The 19,491-nt window shown below is 46.4% G+C and overlaps 2 protein-coding genes across 2 annotated transcripts; both read left to right on the forward strand.

The window, feature by feature from the left end:
* The first annotated feature begins 1,269 nt into the window (after positions 1-1,269).
* LOC146222185 (uncharacterized) lies at positions 1,270-6,649 on the forward strand. Its single transcript, XM_084690947.1, has 7 exons — positions 1,270-1,367; positions 2,165-4,167; positions 4,372-4,535; positions 4,630-4,850; positions 5,020-5,149; positions 5,228-5,328; positions 5,500-6,649. Exons 2-7 carry the CDS (start codon positions 2,205-2,207, stop codon positions 5,957-5,959), a joined length of 3,039 nt encoding a protein of 1,012 aa, XP_084547073.1. The 5' UTR covers positions 1,270-1,367; positions 2,165-2,204; the 3' UTR covers positions 5,960-6,649.
* A 176-nt stretch (positions 6,650-6,825) lies between these two features.
* ccdc149a (coiled-coil domain containing 149a) lies at positions 6,826-16,486 on the forward strand. The gene is made up of 12 exons (XM_084691942.1): positions 6,826-7,006; positions 7,979-8,140; positions 8,292-8,330; positions 8,626-8,733; positions 8,890-9,006; positions 9,145-9,317; positions 9,489-9,561; positions 9,665-9,749; positions 10,229-10,373; positions 10,627-10,703; positions 13,661-13,768; positions 14,637-16,486. The coding sequence occupies exons 1-12, from the start codon at positions 6,956-6,958 to the stop codon at positions 16,136-16,138; spliced, it is 2,640 nt and encodes an 879-aa protein (XP_084548068.1). The 5' UTR covers positions 6,826-6,955; the 3' UTR covers positions 16,139-16,486.
* Positions 16,487-19,491: the final 3,005 nt, after the last annotated feature.

Below are 19,491 nucleotides of genomic sequence, written 5' to 3' on the forward strand. Positions count from 1 at the left end.
CTCACCTTCAGAGCCCTGTATGGACAAGTTCCTCCCTACATTTCTGATTTCATACAGCTTCATACCCCCACTCTTAATCTGAGGTCATTAGGTCAGAAGCTTTTAGTGGTTCCCTGTACCCTAGAGGGGATCTGTCACGGTGTGAGGTGGGGTAGGATCCAAATGCACAAGAGTCGGCAGGCATGGTGTCGAATAGACGTTTTAATGTCAAAACGGGACCAGGTAAGGTACTCACAGGGACATGGGTAGTAAGGACAAGACAAGGACTGGACACAAAACAGGAACCTAAATACAGAACCAAACGACACAAAGGTGGACACAATGACGCTAACGAGAACAAGACAGAGGTGAAGACAATGACAGGGAAACAGTAGGGCAGGGCAAAAAACTGAAACCAGGGGGGCACGGCTGTGGCTGTGACAGGATCGATCATTCCGAGCAGTGGCCCCTAGGTTGTGGAATGCCTTGCCTTCCTTTATATGGTGTGCAACTTCTGTCAAAGCTTTTAAAAAGCAATTCAAGACTTTGCTATTCAAGCAGGCTTTTAGTTAGTCAAGGGTTTTTTATGGTTGTCATGTTTTCTATTTAAAATGTTCCTGTATTCTTAATTTGTAGTGTTATATTGCATTTTGTTGTGAAGCACTTTGTGATTTTTATCTGCGAGAGGTGCTATACAAATAAACTTTACTTACTTACTTACTTACTTACTTATTAAAGATCATGTGATTGCAATGATAGAAGCATTTGGTACATTACCAGCACAGACAAAAATATAATTAGCAATTAACATGTTTCTCTATTGATCTGCTAACTATCACCGCAGTGTAAACTATCGTAACATGACATGCTTTTGTGCTTGGGCACTGGTGCATCTTTACATTTCAATCTCAAGGTCAAAGGGTACAGATATCCCCGGGTCAAAGCCTAGGAGGGGCCCATGCAAAAGTCCAGTGGGGTCCCATGTTAAGTAAAGTTACACGTGCCCCCGCCCCCAACCTAACATCATGCAATGATTATTCCCAGCTGTCAATCTATGAATCTTTTTATTTTAAACCAATACTCAACTCAGATGACATCTTCATGGCATTCTACAAGTGACTTGAATGAAGGAGCCTGCCTAAGTTTACTTAGTTGCAAAGTGCAGCACGGAGAACACTGGCCAACATGATATTCAAAGGCAAGGTCATGTGACTTACAATAACTCGGTTTGTGCCCATATAAGGCAAAGGCTTCTAGTTTCGTTTCCTGGCTGGTTTTCTTTTACAGTCACCTGAACAGACCCTTTCCTATCTGTTCTGCAGCTGTAGTTAACTCATGTTCAGAGAACCGATCAAGCTGGAGGTAAAAACCTTGTATCAAGACAGAAAGTAAGTTAGTTTTCATTGCTCTAATCTGAACCACCCAATTCTGAATGTATTCATAACTATCTGTCTGCCGTGACCTGTGTGTTTGTGTGAAACAGCTGACTGCAATGTAGTTTTGAACTTTCACGTTTTCTAGATACTAAGTTGTGGAAAGAGTAGTTTAAACATACATACTCAGTAGCACATCAAATGGACTATCTATTTTGTCTATTTTTTTCCATAAGTATACACCTGTTAACATGTTGTTATTGCTACCTGTTCAACCTGAAAAACTATTTGCAGAGGATACACTACTGAATCACAAACCGGAAATAATTTGCTTGGCCATGCTGACTGAATATACAATAGGACTTGTTTTACTGAACAGAGCCCTGAAGTTAATACTTTGGTTCATGCAATGTCTTGGAGATTAAAGCAAGATTAGATTCATACTTTTGAACAGAATAGCAGACATTTTGAAGCATAATAAATACTAAAGGCCTGTTTTATGACTCATACCAGAGGAGCCACCACGAATGTTTGAGACAAAGGTCACTCGGAAGAGGCTGCAATTTTCACAGTTTAACATTCATACTTATCATAGTTTGTCTGTTGTGTGTAGTGTAGCTTTTGTGAAATATGTAGCAGCACTACGTCTTATGCAGTGTTACATTGATCTTGTTAATACAATCCCTACTGTACATCAAGAATCTATACACTGCCTGCTACTGAATTAGTCATTGTATGTCTTTAGATTACTCTAGTTATTAATGTCAGAGACATGTCACCTGACACTTGTCTTCCATGTTGTTCTCCCACAGATAACCCATTCAAACGCTACTACGTTTAGACATTTAGGCAATGAACATCTTCCAAGAGATTTCAGTGGTAACACAAGTCCAAAGGATAACAGATCCTCTTATACGATGCATCATAAACAAAAACACCAAAAAGCTCAAGCAGAAGATTAGAGATGGGAACATAAATGGACTGTACCCATGCAAGGAGTGGAATGATGATGTCACCCCCTTGATTGCTGCTGTTGCAACTAGCAATGTGGAGCTCTGTTCTTTCCTTTTGGAGGAGGGTGCTGACCCGAACAAAATATCAACTAGCGGGTTGACACCTCTGCATTATGCCTCTATGTACAATGCTCCAGTGGAGATAGTAGGCAGACTGCTCAATGTAAAAGCCAATCCGAATGGTGTTAATGTCAATGGTCTTCCTCCAATGTTTACACCTTTTCACATGGCTGCAGCTAATGACCGAGAGGATATTGGGAAGCTCCTCATCACCGCTGGAGCATTTGTGACAGTGAGTCACGAGTCTCTTCCAAATGGTCATACTATTAATACAAATATGACTAAAATGATAAATAATTTGGTATCAGCTGGTGACCTAATTATTGATGTTTCCAAATTAAAGCATCACTTAGACATGGAAATAGCAGTACAACAAAAAAAGCCAAGTGAGGTTTTCACTCTCTTCAACCAACATTTGCTTGAAGAGAACCCTCAAACCCACTTGAATATGATTGATGTTTTATTTGGCGTAAATGGGCCTGATAATGTACCAAAGGAGTACCGAGAGAAATGCATGATGTGGCTGAAAGAATCTGACAAGCTCGACGTTTATATTGAGGATACAATCAAACGTTTTGGCTCGATTCCTAAAGAACATTCAAAATTCGGTGTCGTCAGAGTTCTTGATACAGCTTTCCGCACCATGGAAGAGATTCCATATGGTGTTGCAGTAAAGATGGTCCAAATACTTCTCAAACTTCTCTCCACAAAGATTCAAAATTATCAACTACTTGTTCTGAGAGTACTGTATGTGATCACCCAGAAGACAGCAGTTAAAAAGGGCTGGGATTCATCTCTCCTTAACAAGTTAGGCAACAATATATCCCCATTTGTGAAGTCAGAAGACTCAGACATTAAGACACATGCCTTATGCATATTTGCAAACCTGCGTTCATTTGAATGCAACATTTCATCATTTGGAATAAGTTCAGTGCCAAAGGAACTTCTCACATGTGCAGCTATGGCGATGGATGGAACACTTAAAGACAAATTGAAAGAGCTGTGCGAATACTTCAGCCGATCATCTGTCACAGATTCAACACACCCAGGTGAAGATTCAAATGCTCATCAATCACAACCAAAAAAGAAGAAAAAAAAGAACAAGAAAAAGAAAAAAAAGTCAGAAATCCAGGAGATGAAAGACGAAGACAATGCTGTCTGTTCCACCTCCTCTACTCCTGTTGAAGAGTCCGGTCTTTCAAGTCAGAGTACTGAGCAATTTCACTCCACCGAAACACTACAACCACGGAAGTGGGTTGAAATCAGCAAGCGCTGGAGGCCCAAGTTGGAGAAACTAGCTTACATGGATGACAGTGAAGTCACTAAAGTAGGTAACCTTACGTATGTGAATACTGGAGAATATCGCATAGCAAAAGGAAGTGATTGTACAGAGGTGTTCCTGGGCCTTAGGGATGATGGCACAGAAGTAGCTGTTAAGAGAATGTCCAAGTCAAACTATGAAGCTCTCAAGAATGAGAAAGGATTCTTACATCTTCCACATTTGGACCATCCCTGTATTGTCAGATATGTAGACTTTGCAGAAGATATAAACTTTGGTTATCTTATTCTTCAACTTTGTGAACGTACCTTGGACGAATACATCAAGGATGACATTTCAAACAAACAACCCAGTGTACTGGGGAAATTTGCACATGAGTTACTCTGTAGTCTAGAAGTGCTTCATTGTCACACTTTACCGCATATTCTACATCGGGATATTAAGCCACAGAACGTTTTGATAGGTAAGACCAAACATAATGGTTGATGGTTAAATGATCTCTCTATTGCATTTATTGCATACTATAAAATTAGTAACATGATAACATTAATCTTCTCAAAGCATCTTGTCGGTTTTTAAATAGAAAAACGCTAAAGAACCGTTAACTTTTGTTCCTGTGCTAGTACTGTTATTCTTAATTGTTTGATTTATACGGTTTTGTTTTTAGACATCACAGACAAAGCAAGATTGTCTGACTTTGGAATAAGTCGAAGTTTACCAAAAGGACAAACAACACTTTGCACGAGCAGTGCAGGAACAAAGTGCTGGAAGGCCAGAGAAACTTTAGATGACAGCGACAACACAGCATATAAGAAGAGTACTGATATCCAGGTTGTTCCAACATCTGTTCATTTCTTTGAAGTCATGTTTTTAATAAGTAGCTGTATCTTTATTGCTTGGTTTTCTTTAAATGTGTTGTTTCCAGGTGGCTGGGATGTTGATATATTACATCCTGTCAGGTGGACATCACCCATTTGGAGATGGTTTCCATTGTGAGTATAACATTTATGAGGGAAAGTACAATCTGGAGCATGTTGAAGACAGGGTGGCAAAAGACCTCATTGAGAGGATGATCAATAAGGAGCCAAAGCAGCGACCCACGGTGGAAGAAGCCTTGGCTCACCCCTTCTTTTGGGACAAAGACAAGTGAGCAGCTCTCTCTCTCCTGAAACATTTTTTGAGCCCAGACAGAAATGTTCCATTATTTTTTGACAGTTCTTACAGCTTTTACGAATGTTCAGGAATATACAGTATATTAAGTATTTAAGTACTGTATACCAATAGTATATACATACATATAAATTCTGTTCTCAAGGAGGGTGGATTACCTAAAATGGGTTGGAAACCAGCCGGAGGCAGAGAACTGTCGTAAAGCAGATCCTAAACTTCTTGAAGACATGTCCCAATGTGCTGAAGGCCGGTCCTTCAATGAGTGGAAGACTAAGGTGAGGCTAACAGCAAGTGGCTGATCATCACAGTGTCTGGACAGAAGATTTATTAATTTATGTTATTTTGTGTTTCAGCTCCCCTCTGACTTGGTAAAGAAGCTGGATGGCAAGAAGAAGCCCTACCCACACCATACACTGGGATTGTTACGCTTCATACGTATTCTCTTTGAGCACTAGTAAGTCATATTGGAACATGAATTCATTATATTAAATACAATCTAAGGCATAGCTGGTGAGGCCACACATTGTGGGAGTGTCTTTTGGTATGGGTTCTATGTATGAATACAGTATCACATCATCTAGCACACTTGTCACACACAACTTGTTTTCCCCTTTTCTGCATGCAGCATTGATGATGCAGTCACTGTTGACCTGATCCAGATATTCCCTGATCTGTTTGGATGTGTATACATCTTTGTTGAAAGACTGGGTTGGAACTTAAGACCATCGCTAAAAAGGTTTTGTAACATAAAAGATTCCGGTGCCAGTGCTGCAACCTGGTCATCCTCCTTTGAGTCCAAGTCGAGTTGTACAGTCCCAGTGCAAGAGTCCAAGGCCCCAGAGGAGTCAGAGTCCAAGGCTCCAGAGAAGGAGTCTGAGTCCAAGGCCCCAGAGAAGGAGTCTGAGTCCAAGGCTCCAGAGAAGGAGTCTGAGTCCAAGGCTCCAGAGAAGGAGTCTGACTCCAAGGCCCCAGAAAAGGAGTCTGAGTCCAAGGTTCCAGAGAAGGAATCTGGGTTCAAGGCTCCAGAGAAGGATTCTGGGTTTAAGAATCCAGAGGAGTATATGTTTAGGAACAGAATCATTTAGGAGCACAGAACAGTCAATACATCCCTGATGAGTAGAGGAAATCCACCTCAAGAATATTGAAGTAAAACAACTGCAAGGTGCCAAAATTTCATAATCACCTCCAAACATAGATCAAGAAACTATTTGTGACTTTTATGCTTTTCTCTGAAGACACGTCTACTGCAGGAAACACAATATTCACAACGTAAATGGGGTGAAACTGTACTGTATGGGGTAAATGGAGTATTTCATCAGTGCTACCTTTGGCTAGCACAAACCATTGTTATCTCACATATATATTTGTCTACACTATGCTGTAACTTATTTAATAGTCTATCATTCTACAAAAACAAGAAACTTCTAAATTGAATGTATACAATGCTGTATTGGAGATGTTGCTCTGTCAAAAACAGACTGTAATTTCCTTGGCGCATACCAATAATAATACTGTTGTCCTTGATGTGCCTCACTTAAATTGACTATATGTGCGATTGCTACAAAGGTATTTGCTGAACAAGGAGAAACAGATATCGTTGGTCAGTACAACAGCTCTCTCTCCTGGCCTTTTACATAATCTTCATCCAAAAAGGATATTACCAGTAGTTTTAGAATCACATTTTAGAATCACATCATTGTGTGTCGTACTTATTTAAACTTGTACTGTCTCATAATTGTGTTTTTGTTACGAATACAAATATATGTTTTACCAAACCTTTGTAATTTTATAATTAAATCAAAAAACGAATAGCCTTCTATCAGTAAGCCAAATTAGTTCAATTGCAAACCAATTAATTTTGAAGGTCACTCAATCCAGTTCATCATCGAAATAAATGGCTTATGTTGGTAGACAACGTTTGATGTCATCGCTCCCGGACATCCCTGACGGCCCGCCCACCTGTACACGGATGAGTGACGTAACAAGTTGCAGAGGGCGGAGGACGCAAGCAGATGATTCTCACAGATGCCGACCAATTTTCACCAACTAGCTTCACATAACGTGTCAAGAAGCCAGAAATCATGAATTCTATTAAAAGGAGTGAGAGCGACTGGCAAGGACTGGTCAGCGAGGTGAGTGAGCCGCACAAAATCCCACAACGATGGCGGTCGCGATTGCAATGAGACGATGTTCTGAGGTTTGCCATATGGGCAATAAAGCTGCACTGAAAACATACTCCACATTATAATCATCATTATCATCATCATTATCATCATCAATGAGAATAATATTTTTACAATGCAAAAGTGTGTGGACACAGAGACAATAGAGACGCTAAACAAGTTCATTCACAATCCCAGCAGCATAGTAGACCACCTGTTCTAAAGTCGGAACCTGTGTAGGCCTATATGGGTCTCTGCAAATATGTCAATACAGTATGACACGAAGCTCTTATGTTTTTGTCACATGTAGTCTTCTTATAAAGTAATGTACTCCAGTGACTACCTTTCACAGTATGAAAACATATTTGAGTTTGCATGCTGTAAATATATGCTTTTAATACAGTTTATAAGCTCAATTGCTAGTAATCACCTTTTATATGTTTTTGCATAAAGGAAGATATGCCTCTTCTCATTTAAGTGATCTTTTGTCTGGCCTTTGTCTTTGCTGGATAAGGTTGCTCTGGGTGGTTTCTTATCACTTCTCGTGACACCGTGTGTTTGTTCTTCACCTGTGAAACAAGCTCAGGTGGGGGCTTGATCAGTCACGTGACAGCTGGCGTTTACGTCACACTAGCTGTTTCTAACTTAAACCGTGACATTTAAATGTCAAAGTAAAAAAATACTGTGACTTTCTTTACTGGGCCACCATTTCCTCTGGTTGTCCTCTTTACAGTTACATTTTTCGTTTAGCAGACGCTCTTATCCAAAGCAACTTACAGTGAGTACAGGGACATTACAGTAAGTACAGGGACATCAATCCGGCAAGTTAACTTCTGATTACTTGCCCGATTCCCTAACCACTCAGCCACCTGACTCCCTAGTAGTCTTTGTTTTCCTCCTGCGGATGTAAAACGACTGAATGACCAGAGTGTGTTTCCCCAGTTCCTGGTGTGCAAGCGTAAGCTGGAGAGTAAGAAGGAGGCCCTCCTCATCCTGTCTAAGGAGCTGGACACCTGCCAACAAGAGAGGGATCAGTACAGACTCATGGCCAATCAGCTGCGAGAACGCCACCAGGGACTCAAGAAGAAGTACAGAGAGCTCATCGTAAGTCAGCAGGGAAGCTTGTGTACACAACTTTGTTTGGTTGTGTTTCATACCATTTTCTGTCTATTTTTGGATACTGTCTTCATGGTATATTTATTGCTACATGAACATGTGTTTGTAGTATAAAGGTTTACTTTGTGTTACGTTTTAGGATGGAGATCCCTCTTTACCGCCTGAGAAACGCAATCAGGTACGCAATCACGCAATCCCTGCAAATATACGTATTCAACCTTATACTTGGTGAAAGAGAAATAAATAGGTTTTTAAATGAAGGAATGGCTTGTAGAATGGCATATCCATCTTCTCCACCCGTCTCCCTACATATCTCATTCATAAATCTTCTCTCTACATCCTGCCTCCCTCCCTCCGTCTCCTCTCCATCCTTTCTCCCTCCACATCTACTCCTCTCCATTCTATCTCCTTCCATCTTACCCCCTCTCAATCCTGTCTCCCTCCATCTCTCCACCTCCTCCTCCTCTCCGCAGGTGAACCTGGCCCAGCTGCTGAGAGACTCTCGGGAGCGAGGGAGGAAGCTGACAGAGGAGGTGAAGGAGTTGACACAGAGACTGACCGAGGCGCAGGGGGATAACAAGGTTAGGGGTCTACACACACACACACACACACACACACACAAACCTACACACACAGGCTATGGAGAACTTCAAGTGGGAGTCTTGGTGAGCTCAGCGGGGTATGGTGGTGGGTGTTGTAGCTGTGTGGCCCCGCCCCCAGCCACAGTGTGTGTCCAGCTCCTCAGGATGACCATCACCAGGCAGAGGCTGGGCGACGAGGAGGTGGGGGCGCGACACTTCCCCGCCCACGAGAGAGAGGACCTAGTGGGCCGGCTGGAGGAGGCGGGGCTACAGGTGGGAGAAGACCCTCCGTTCCAAAAATCCACCCATCCGTAAATCCATCCATTTATAAAAGAGGTTCACTTCCTGTGAGTTTTCCCTCCTGACCCACATTGACCTGCGACTGATGGGATGTAAAACCCGTCCTCTCAGATGGAGCAGCTGCAGAGCTCCGTCAAGGCCATGTGCGACGAGCTGCAGGACGTCAAGGCGGAGCGCGCCGCGTTCAGGGAGAAGGCGGAGCGACTCAACCTGGAGCTCAACCACGTGCTGGGTGGTCGGGACGGCCGCATCATCGACGTGGACGCCCTCTGCATGGAGAACAGGTGAGACGGACCTCGGCCGGCACCTCGTTCATACTGTTTGATTAGACTTGCCACACGGGCCAAACGTATCCCAGTAGCAAGTATTTCAGGACTAGTCTCTCTCTAAAGTCTTAAGTCTCATAAATGACATGTTTCTAGATGTTGTTGATGCTCTGTGTTTGTCTCTGTTAGATATTTACACGAGAGGTTCAACCAAGTCCAGGAAGAAGTCAACCTGCTCAAGTCTAATATCATGAAGTACAAGGTAAACATAGTATCCCTCTGTGTCACACAGTACTTACACCTGACTCCAAACCACGCATGTGTAAGTGGTTAAGAGATTGTGAGTACACCGTATCTGTTGACAGACGGCGTTGGAGAGACGAAGGAACTCTAAAGTGAGTGGAAAGTCGAGCAGCAGTGCCCTTACAGGAGTCCTATCTGCCAAACAAGGTAAACAGCCGCACCTGTGTCAAACTCCTAAACGCTTGATGTAGTTCAGCTATCGTAGGACCTTAACACTAATGGAGTTCCATAAGTGGGAACTTGAAGGTGCCTCACAAACAGCACCTACTCACATATATTGTAAATGATCATATGTAGTACTGTTTTTTTAACTGCTTAAAGATTAGTCAGAGAATCCATTCTCGAAATGACACTCCTTTAGTCAATAACTCTCTCTCTGTCTCTCTCTCTCTCTCTCTCTCTCTCTCTCTCTCTCTCTGTCTGTCTGTCTGTCTGTCTGTCTGTCTGTCTGTCTGTCTGTCTGTCTGTCTGTCTGTCTGTCTGTCTGTCTCTGTCTCTGTCTCTGTCTCTGTCTCTGTCTCTGTCTCTGTCTCTGTCTCTGTCTCTGTCTCTGTCTCTGTCTCTGTCTCTGTCTCTGTCTCTGTGTCTCTCTGTCTCTCTCCCCATTCCTCCCCTCCCCCCCTCAGTGCAGGAGCTGTTGATGGAGGAGCGGGGCTGCAGTCTCCCGGCCACGCCTCAGTCCATCTGTGACCTCAAGTCCCTGGCCACGGCCCTGCTGGAGACCATCCACGAGAAGAACCTGGTGATCCAGCACCAGCGCCACACCAACAGGTGGAGCCCAGACACACACCTGCCTTCCACCATGCCTCAGTCTGCCTTAGTCTGTCTTGGTGTTGACTCAGATCGATCAAGGTTCCTATGCTGGACACTTCCTCACAAAGACAGGCTACATCTCCTTTTGTTCAGGTTTAGGTTCATGGAATCCGACCAATTATTTAAATTCATTTTGCCACACACTCAACTGTACACGCTGTTAGAGATGCACGTCACACTCTCTTGGTGACTACCACCCCCCTCCGCTTAGGATTCTGGGAAACCGAGTTGCAGAGCTGGAGAGGAAGCTGAAGACTTTGGAGGTGTCTGGTTTATGGAGTCTGCCAGGTATGTGTGTTTTTGTGTGATTGGGGGGTGGAGGGGAATCAACAACCTTTAGTTATCACCACAAAATACACGGGGAAGCCAATTTCCCACTATGTATGTGCAATGTCCTTTATCAAAATACCTATCTAAACCAATCAGCTGTGTTTTTAGTGGGCTTTTTCTAAATACCTGAGCAAACAGACCAATGAGATGCTTTGTTATTAACCAGGTGTCTCTTTCCTTCCTGTACCTCCGTTCAGGCTTGACGTACCACGTGTCATTGGGAATAGGGAGTATGTGTTCTCGATGCCTTGCGTATATATCCTTCATGTTCCTCTCTGTGTGTCCCTCTTCCTGTTTGGGTGTTGTGCCAGGCCACATCTGGGCAGCTTCCCAGAGAAAGGCCACGTCATGCCATCTGCCCGACGGCCATCTTGCCCTCCATCCTCACTGACCACCCCATTGTGCTTTCATATCTTCCGCTGGGATCTGCTCAGTTTTGTACAATCGTCGGTTGACGAATTGGAGAGTGAAAAGGGAACCCCCTATTACGGTGGTAGTACTGCTGTGCGAACGATATTTGGTTGAATTTTTATATCCACATGCAACGTTTGTTTACACCAGTGCTGAGCTGGTTCCTTAACAACTTCAATTACACTTTTGAACTGTTTAGAAGAGGTGTTGACCAGGCAATGACGAGTCACCCAAATGTTACGAACAGATTAGATCTTGGCCACAAGAGGGGAGTGTTGCACCGTGTTTGAAGCGCATCCAGAAGAGCAGAACTGGGTCTGGATGAAGCTTGTCTGTCATGAGACCGTCATTCTCCCCACCATAAAACTGACAAGCGTCCATTACTGAAAATGATTGCCCACATTACAAACACATTTAGGGGGAATGTGCTGTTATTAGGGAATTTGTAGACGAGGCCCAAAGTGACTCACGACTCTGTCCACCACAGTCAGAGAGAAGGAGGGAGGGAGAGATTGGTGAGTCGAAGAAGCTGAAGGGGGGGGGGGGGGGGGGGATGTTGTTGAGATAGACAAAGGCCGGCAAAAATGGATAAAAGAATGAAAGAAGGTTACGACTGAGAGGACACTACGAGTGTTAGAGGTGATTGAGTTGTCTGGCAGGCAAACAAAACTCCTCGGTGCCTTTTTGAAAGGCCCCTGATTGACAACGACTCCCGGAATCCACTTTCGGTCCCTGTCTATCGTGGCAAACCAGCAATGGATTCTGGGAGTCGCCGTCAATCAGGCCCAGTGAAACGCATGCTTGGGCACGCCAACTGTTTGTCCCGGGAAAGCAGCAGTAAAACAGAGCCACACATGAAAGGCCAGCGGGGAAACGCTGAGCGCGTTCCGCGAGCTGACGACAGCGCTGGCGTGTGAAGGGGTAGCGGAGGAGCTCTGCTAGACGGGGCTGGCAGGGCCTGAGTGATCCCAGGCTGCCGCTGCTCTCTCCTGGCAGCGCCTCCCACTGGCAGGGCCTCTCCGGGACACACACGTCTCCATGGTGACAGACCCGTCCGGGTTGTCGGCGCTGTGTGCGAGGGCGCGTCGGTCGGAGTCTGTGCCCATATACGCTGGAGATGAATCTCGGGGGGTTGAGAGTGCATGTCTGGCTGTCAGTGTTCTGAAATCCTCTGTGTGTGTGTGTGTGTGTACATTTCCGTCCGTGCGAGTGAGGAGTTACAGGATGGATAGGCAGCTGTCAGGAGGGTGCAGGTACACGTCTCCTGGCCCCCCTGCTGTGCACGCCGTGAGGCTGGGAGCTGCTGTGCTCCTGCTCGGCCTGCTCTGCATTCCTAATCACCAGGACCGCTTCACTGCTGGCTCAACCCCCCCCCTCACACACACACACCCAGGAACCCTACATCACACACACACACACACCCAGGAACCCTACATCACACACTCCCAGGAACCCTACATCACACACACACAGGGACCTTCTAACATACACACTCCCACACACACACCCAGGAACCCTCTAACACACACACAAGCCCACAGACACTTACAATCTATTTTATAGATATACAACCTACTACAAGTTCTCCTACAGATGCACAAGATCCTTCAAAACCCCCCCCCCCTAGTCTGGAGAGCGCAAGACCTGTCTGAAAGAGTGCAGAGGTCGAACTCCAGTAAAGAGTGACTGAGGCTGCCCCTGAAGCTCCCTGCTTGGGCATAATAAGGATGTGTGCTATCCAAAACGGAATCCGTTCCAAATTCTAGTGTCCTGAAGTTGATTTAGAGTAGCACCTAGCATTACCCATAACATGGGTTGATGTTCTGTCAACTGTCAATCAAAATCCCACGTCATCCATATTTACATTGACCGTTTGTGTGGTACTGTGTGTGTGTGTACTGTGTGTGTGTGGTGCCTGGTATATAGTGCATGGTCGTCTGTGAGTAGCATATGGCGTGAGCCCAGGACGCGTGCAGCCATCACTAATGAAGACAGATGAGAGGGAGTGTAGCCACTTCCTGTGAACACAGCCCTGTGTGTGTGTGTGTGTGTGTGTGTGCACGTGTGCACGCAGGTTTCTTTTGTGTGTCGATACGTGTTTCATTCCAAAACACTAAATCCATTCGAAAAGATTTTGATGTCTTCGGATCTTTTAACCTTTCAGAGTTTCATGATGAAAACTGATTTCATCTTCAGAATTTTTTTTTAATTATCTTAGCAGATGGTGTTTATTCAATAGTAAATACATTTTTTAGCCCAGCAAGGTATTCATAACTGTGTAGCAGTCATTTTCAAATGGTGGCCATAGTGTTTTGAAACCATACTAACAGATCATATAGACTAAAGTTACACTTTTAAAATCCATCTTTGTGTCTCATTGTAGTCTGTTGAGAACTGTGTGTGTATGCGCTCGCACACGTAGGCATGTGTTTGTGTGAGCAGGACAGGAACTTTGTTTGAGAGCTAACTTTCCCAAATGTTCTTCTTTCGGGGAACCGCATCAGGAGGGCGTGATGTCATTACGCTGAGTGAGCATGTGGAGCTCCTAACCCCGGCCCCCCCACCGGGCCCCCACCGGCCCCCCGCTCAGCCGCCAGCGCCGACACACAGAGGTGAGTGTGTAATTGTGTGTAACTTGAACTCCCGTTCACTGACTGCGGCCCTGGCCAACCGCATAAAAGCTGTAATTAGCTAGCGCACAGTCTAACCGACCGCCACCTAGACCCCTTCCCACACCTTCTTCACCCAGTCCTCTTCCCCTCCTCTCGGCCGCCTGGCCTCTCATTGGTGCTGATGGATAAGTACCCATGGATCTTCAAATGCCATGGCATTTTGGAAATGCTAGCAAATTCTCGCCTTCTGACATTCAAAAAACTCCTTTTTTTTCTCCTTCTTTTTAAGGAGAGCCCCACATAAATATGTATGCTTGGCGGGTAAAACAATGTTTTCTCTCTCTCTCTGTGGGGGAACGTGGGCACTCTGCGTGCAGTCTTTAACCTTTTTGGCTGCACATTTGCAAATATGGGTCAGTAATCCTCTAAATGAGAGCATATTTTGGAGGGGAGGGGAACTAAGCTGTTGCCATCGTCAAGGATACGGGCCGTCACGCTCCCGTCTGTGCCTGTGGTACTATTTTTAGCGTGTTGCCATGGAAGCTCACCAGTCAGTCACATAAGTAATTGAAATAACTTTCCTTATTGATGCATCGGGCCTACGCCGAAGAAATGGCAAAGTCTTGTAATGCAATCCTTTGATCTTTTCTCTATTTAGAAGCATAGCTTACATTTAGTGTAATGATGAGAGCTGCTGTAATCTAACGCATTAGATTACAGCAATAGATTAAGCAATCTACGAGCACTTGAGCAGGCAGGATAAAAAATGGGTTGGGCTGTGTAAGTGTGTGGGTGAGAGGGGGGGCGGGGCTTGTTGTTGTTCATCTTAACCTCTCATCTTTACCTCTTGTCTTTACTCCTCTCCCAGTCCAATCAGAGGACAGAGCCCTGGGATGCTTGGGAGGGTCGCCGTGGGAACGGGACGTAGCCGGCGGTGACATCGGAGCAGATGGTGTTGGTAGCGCGGGCGCACCTGTCCCACCTGATGCCCCGGAGTCCAGCCGAGGGGCGGAGTCCAGCCGAGGGGCGGAGTCCAGCCGAGGGGCGGAGTCCAGCCGAGGGGCGGAGTCCAGCCGAGGGGCGGAGTCCAGCCGAGGGGCGGAGTCCAGCGGCGCCTGTGTAATTGACAGGAGGGGGGTTGAGACTTTGTTGCTCACGGAGAAGCAGGTGGCTGCAGAGCTTGCACAGGGGCGGAGTCCTGTAGAGGAGGAGGGGCATGAGGTGGAAGGAGTCATTGATGAAGATCTGGGTTCAACAGTGGAGGAGGGAGAGGAGGCGGCCCTCGCTCTGGATCATCATCTCGAGGCTACCTCAGTCAGCCTCTGGCTTACACTGGAACCAGCAGAGCCCTCCTCAGACACAGCCCTCACCCTGGAACCAGCAGAGCCCTCCTCAGACACAGCCCTCACCCTGGAACCAGCAGAGCCCTCCTCAGACACAGCCCTCACCCTGGAACCAGCAGAGCCCTCCTCAGACACAGCCCTCACCCTGGAATTAGTAGAGCCCTCCTCAGACACAGCCCTCACCCTGGAACCAGCAGAGCCCTCCTCAGACACAGCCCTCACCCTGGAACCAGCAGAGCCCTCCTCAGACACAGCCCTCACTCTGGAACCAGCAGAGCCCTATTCAGACACAGCCCTCACCCTGGAACCAGCGGAGCCCTCCTCAGACACAGCTCTAACACTGGAACCAGCAGAGCCTTCCCCTGACACAGCACTCACACTGGAACCAGCAGAGCCTTCCCCTGACACAGCCCTCACACTGGAACCAGCAGAGCCCTCCTCAGACACAGCCCTCACCCTGGAACCAGCAGAGCCCTCCTCAGACACAGCTCTAACACTGGAACCAGCAGAGCCCTCCTCAGACACAGCCCTCACACTGGAACCAGCAGAGCCCTCCCCAGACACAGCCCTCGTCCTGGAACCAGCGGAGCCCTCCTCAGACACAGCCCTCACCCTGGAACCAGCAGACCCTTCCCCTGACACAGCCCTAACACTGGAACCAGCAGAGCCTTCCCCTGACACAGCCCTCACACTGGGACCAGCAGAGCCTTCCCCTGACACAGCCCTCACACTGGAACCAGCAGAGCCTTCCCCTGACACAACCCTCACACTGGAACCAGCGGACACAGCACTGGAACCAGCAGACACAGCACTGGAACCAGCAGACACAGTACTGGAACCAGCAGAGCCCTCCCCAGACATAGCCATTCTGTCCTGCCATTCCCAGGAGGAGTCAGATGTCATCCTTGCAACAGCAGAGGCCTCAGACTCCGCCTCCATAATCAAGCCTGCAGATGTGAACAGCACAGTTGGGTGGGACCTTTATTGTCACTCGGGACAAAGGTTCCATAGCGACAGTTTGGCGTAGTCTGTGAACCCAACACCTAGATAGGAGAGAGGCACTTGCTGACCGATGGTTGCACTGGTGTTATCTAGAAACATTCTGACAATACATCCAAAGACCACTTGAGAACTCCTGGCAATTCTCTTCCAGGCATAAAGATGCCTTTTCAGAGTACTGTTCGTTTGCCTGTAAGTTAAATTAACCGTTAGGCACCAGACAGAATTATATGATCACTCTGTTGACCTGGTTGCGTGTGTGTGTGTGCATTCTAATTGTAATGGACCAAATTCTTTGGAATGGAAAGTAGATATTACCTTGTGACTGCATGTGCCTTATACACATAAATAAACACCCTGATGTGATTCTAAATAATTTTCAATTTAAAACTGATATGGATGATGACTGATTAGTCAGCAAAAACACGTTGTAACACTGGCTTCTAATCTTTCCCAAACAGTTCCGTAAGTAAAACTAGTGCCACCTCCCTCCCTCCCACACACAACACAAACAAACACACACACAGGTTTGTGTTGAGGCCAAAGTCTCGCCCCCGCTGCAGTTTTGCGTGTCTGTTGTGTGCCCCTCGCCTTCTAAGACCCAGGTGACAGCTGGCCTCTCCAGGATAACACACCATCAAAGCCAGAATTCTCTAACTGCTTATTCTGCAGAACGCCGCTCGCTATTTTTAATCTTTGACACAAAATGGAGGGGAAAAACAACGACCCAGGCAGCCGTGGGCGCGGCGCCAGGCAGCTGATATGGCCCACTGGCAAGGCGTTTCGAGGAATCTGATGACTTTATAAACAGATGGGATTTACGCTAATGAAACCGTGAGGAGATGTGGCACCCCGGGCTGTGGTGACACGCGTGTAGGGGTCCAGCCAACTTTGGATTGATGGTGTGCTTCTTCATCATGTTTCAACTCCTGTTCAGAGTTTTTGAACTACGTGTGTCTTTGTGTGTCAGTGTGTGTGATTTTTCTTTTCTCACTGAGAAGCTGCTGAGGGGCAGGGTGTGGCATATGCCCCGTGTGCCAGTCAACCAAACTCGTCAGAGAGTCGCGGGACACTGAACAGTTCCAGGTGCTCAGAAGGTCCGCAGTCATTCTGACGTAGATTGAAGGTGCAAATCTAGTACAAATACATCTTACATGGTATACAACCATTGATCAAATGTCAAATGTTAAGTTCTACAGGACCAGTAACTCCTCGGACATGAACCCCTCTGACCATCTGATTGGCTGTACTTGTGGTCGAGAGTCTAACAGACCACGGCTGTGTTTCCCTTTCGCCTGTGAGTAGAGATGAAGGGGAAGTATGTGTGCTGCTAATAACCACACGTCAGTCCTGTCTCCGCGACAGCGAGAGCAAGACAGACACGGAGGACATGAAAGCTCTAATGTGCAGATCCAGTGACATTGTCTGCTCTCGTCAAACACAAATCAATTCTGAGCCTCACCAGTAATGGTGACATGCTTCCCTCTTCAGCCCAGCTCCCCCCCCCTCCCCTCTGTGCACCAACGCTGGACGAATGCACCAGCCCATACGGGTCCCAGCAGGCCTGCTGACTGGAACAGTTGAAGGGAGCAAGGCAGAAGGCAGCTGGATGAGGCAGTGTACAACACCCCCATCAATACAGAGGCAGGAGCAACAGCGAGCCAGCGGTTTCCACGCCAACCACCACTCCACCGGGTTAATTACTTTGCCAGCCAAATGCCCCGTCGGCAGTGGCCAATGGCTGACACCTCCTGCATGCTCACTGCTGCTTGAGCTGTGTCAGGGGCCCTGGGGACTGGAGGGAGAGGGAAGGGGAGGCTGCATCGCAACCTGAAAGCCAGTTACCTGGTGGTGTGATTCGAAAAGTGCAACTCTCACTGCCATCTCAGAGGAAGGCTGACAGGGCTGTTAGTATCTGAACTGAGGAACATAGAAAAACAAAGCTCAATCCGGTGTTGTCTGACTTGTTTCCCCTGTTGGCAGTTATGAATATATTATGTACGAGTTATTGAACAGTGTTGGGAGTAGCCTACAACTTGCATATTTCATACTTCATGTGAAGTAGCCTCAATAATACTAATCCTGGACACATACTGTTGCTGCTTTTGTTAAATTCACTCTTAGCACAAATCATGAAACCCAGACCCAACCCAGACAATCAGGCGCAGTAGTATTCAGGCCTGCTATGCAATCTCATGCTTTCTACAAGGTCCTTAATTATGTTCCATTTGACGTGTTTATGTAAGATGAATTTAAGTGGGTGGTCTGGTTATGCAAAGCAAATCATGTTACCCTCAAATTCAGGGTAGTTTTGCCTCATCTGTTGATTTGGGTTACCAGGTTTTCTCGTCTGTGTCTCAGTGCTTAGTGATACCTTGCAGTTTTTATTGTGTTAATGTAACAGGTATACGGGTCGATGTTCGCCACTCGCTGGGCTCGAACACGCCACCTCTGACTTGCCAAGCGCAACCACTACCAGCTACGCCAACGAAAAGCTAGCTCTTCGTTGACTTGGGTGGCTTTATACATACTTGAGGAGTGAGTTTCATGGATTCACACCCGTCACATTAGCATAAACTTTACCAGCCTCTCCAACATGGCTCCCGAGCCCCCCTCTGGAGTCGGGCTCGAGCTGACGGAGGAAGAGGAAGCAGGAGGTGGTGGGCGGCCGATAAGGAGAAGGGGCCGCACCGGAGGTCAGTGCACAGCAGGTGTACAGTCAGATCTCTATTAAGATAAGAGATGGTGGGCAGAGGCGATAAGAGCAGGCAGACAGGACCTGCTGATATCTGCAGTGGGGTAGCAAGAACTAATGCCACGTGCTTGACCAGCAGGGGAGCTACGGTTGGGTGGACTTGTCCTGGATGGTAATGAGGTCGTTCTCAGTCCTTCTGGTTTGTACGTGATAACGGCAGATTAGAGACGTGGAAGTTGCTAAAAGAGCCTCGAACGCTTTTACTTAATGTCTGGGGTGACTATGGATGAGGAAGAGTGCCACTCTATAGGCATGCTACTAGTCACACTGATTTTGATATCTTTAGGTTTCCATTTTGGATAATTTTTTGGGGTAGCATTGAGCTTTGAGTAGGTTTGTCAATCCAGTTTTCCACTTACGTATATATTTCTTTAACACAAACTATTCACTTTGTCCATTTCTACAGTTCTATTCTGTCATTAGTAATTCGTCATCAACATCATTCACCTCATCATTTGTGTCATCTCAAAAGAAGAAATAAAAACAATAGCAGTCTTCCGGGCCATTCTTTGTGATGAGCCCACTCTGCAGGGGTGCTCCTTCCAGCTGTACCGCCCAGTCTGGGCTCACACAGGGCGGAATGGCTCATTCTACTGACACAGCGTGGTTCCTCAACCCAAATTCTT

Source organism: Hypomesus nipponensis, chromosome 25 (assembly GCF_054491055.1).
Source record: "Hypomesus nipponensis isolate SF chromosome 25, ASM5449105v1, whole genome shotgun sequence".
Classification (NCBI taxonomy): domain Eukaryota; kingdom Metazoa; phylum Chordata; class Actinopteri; order Osmeriformes; family Osmeridae; genus Hypomesus; species Hypomesus nipponensis.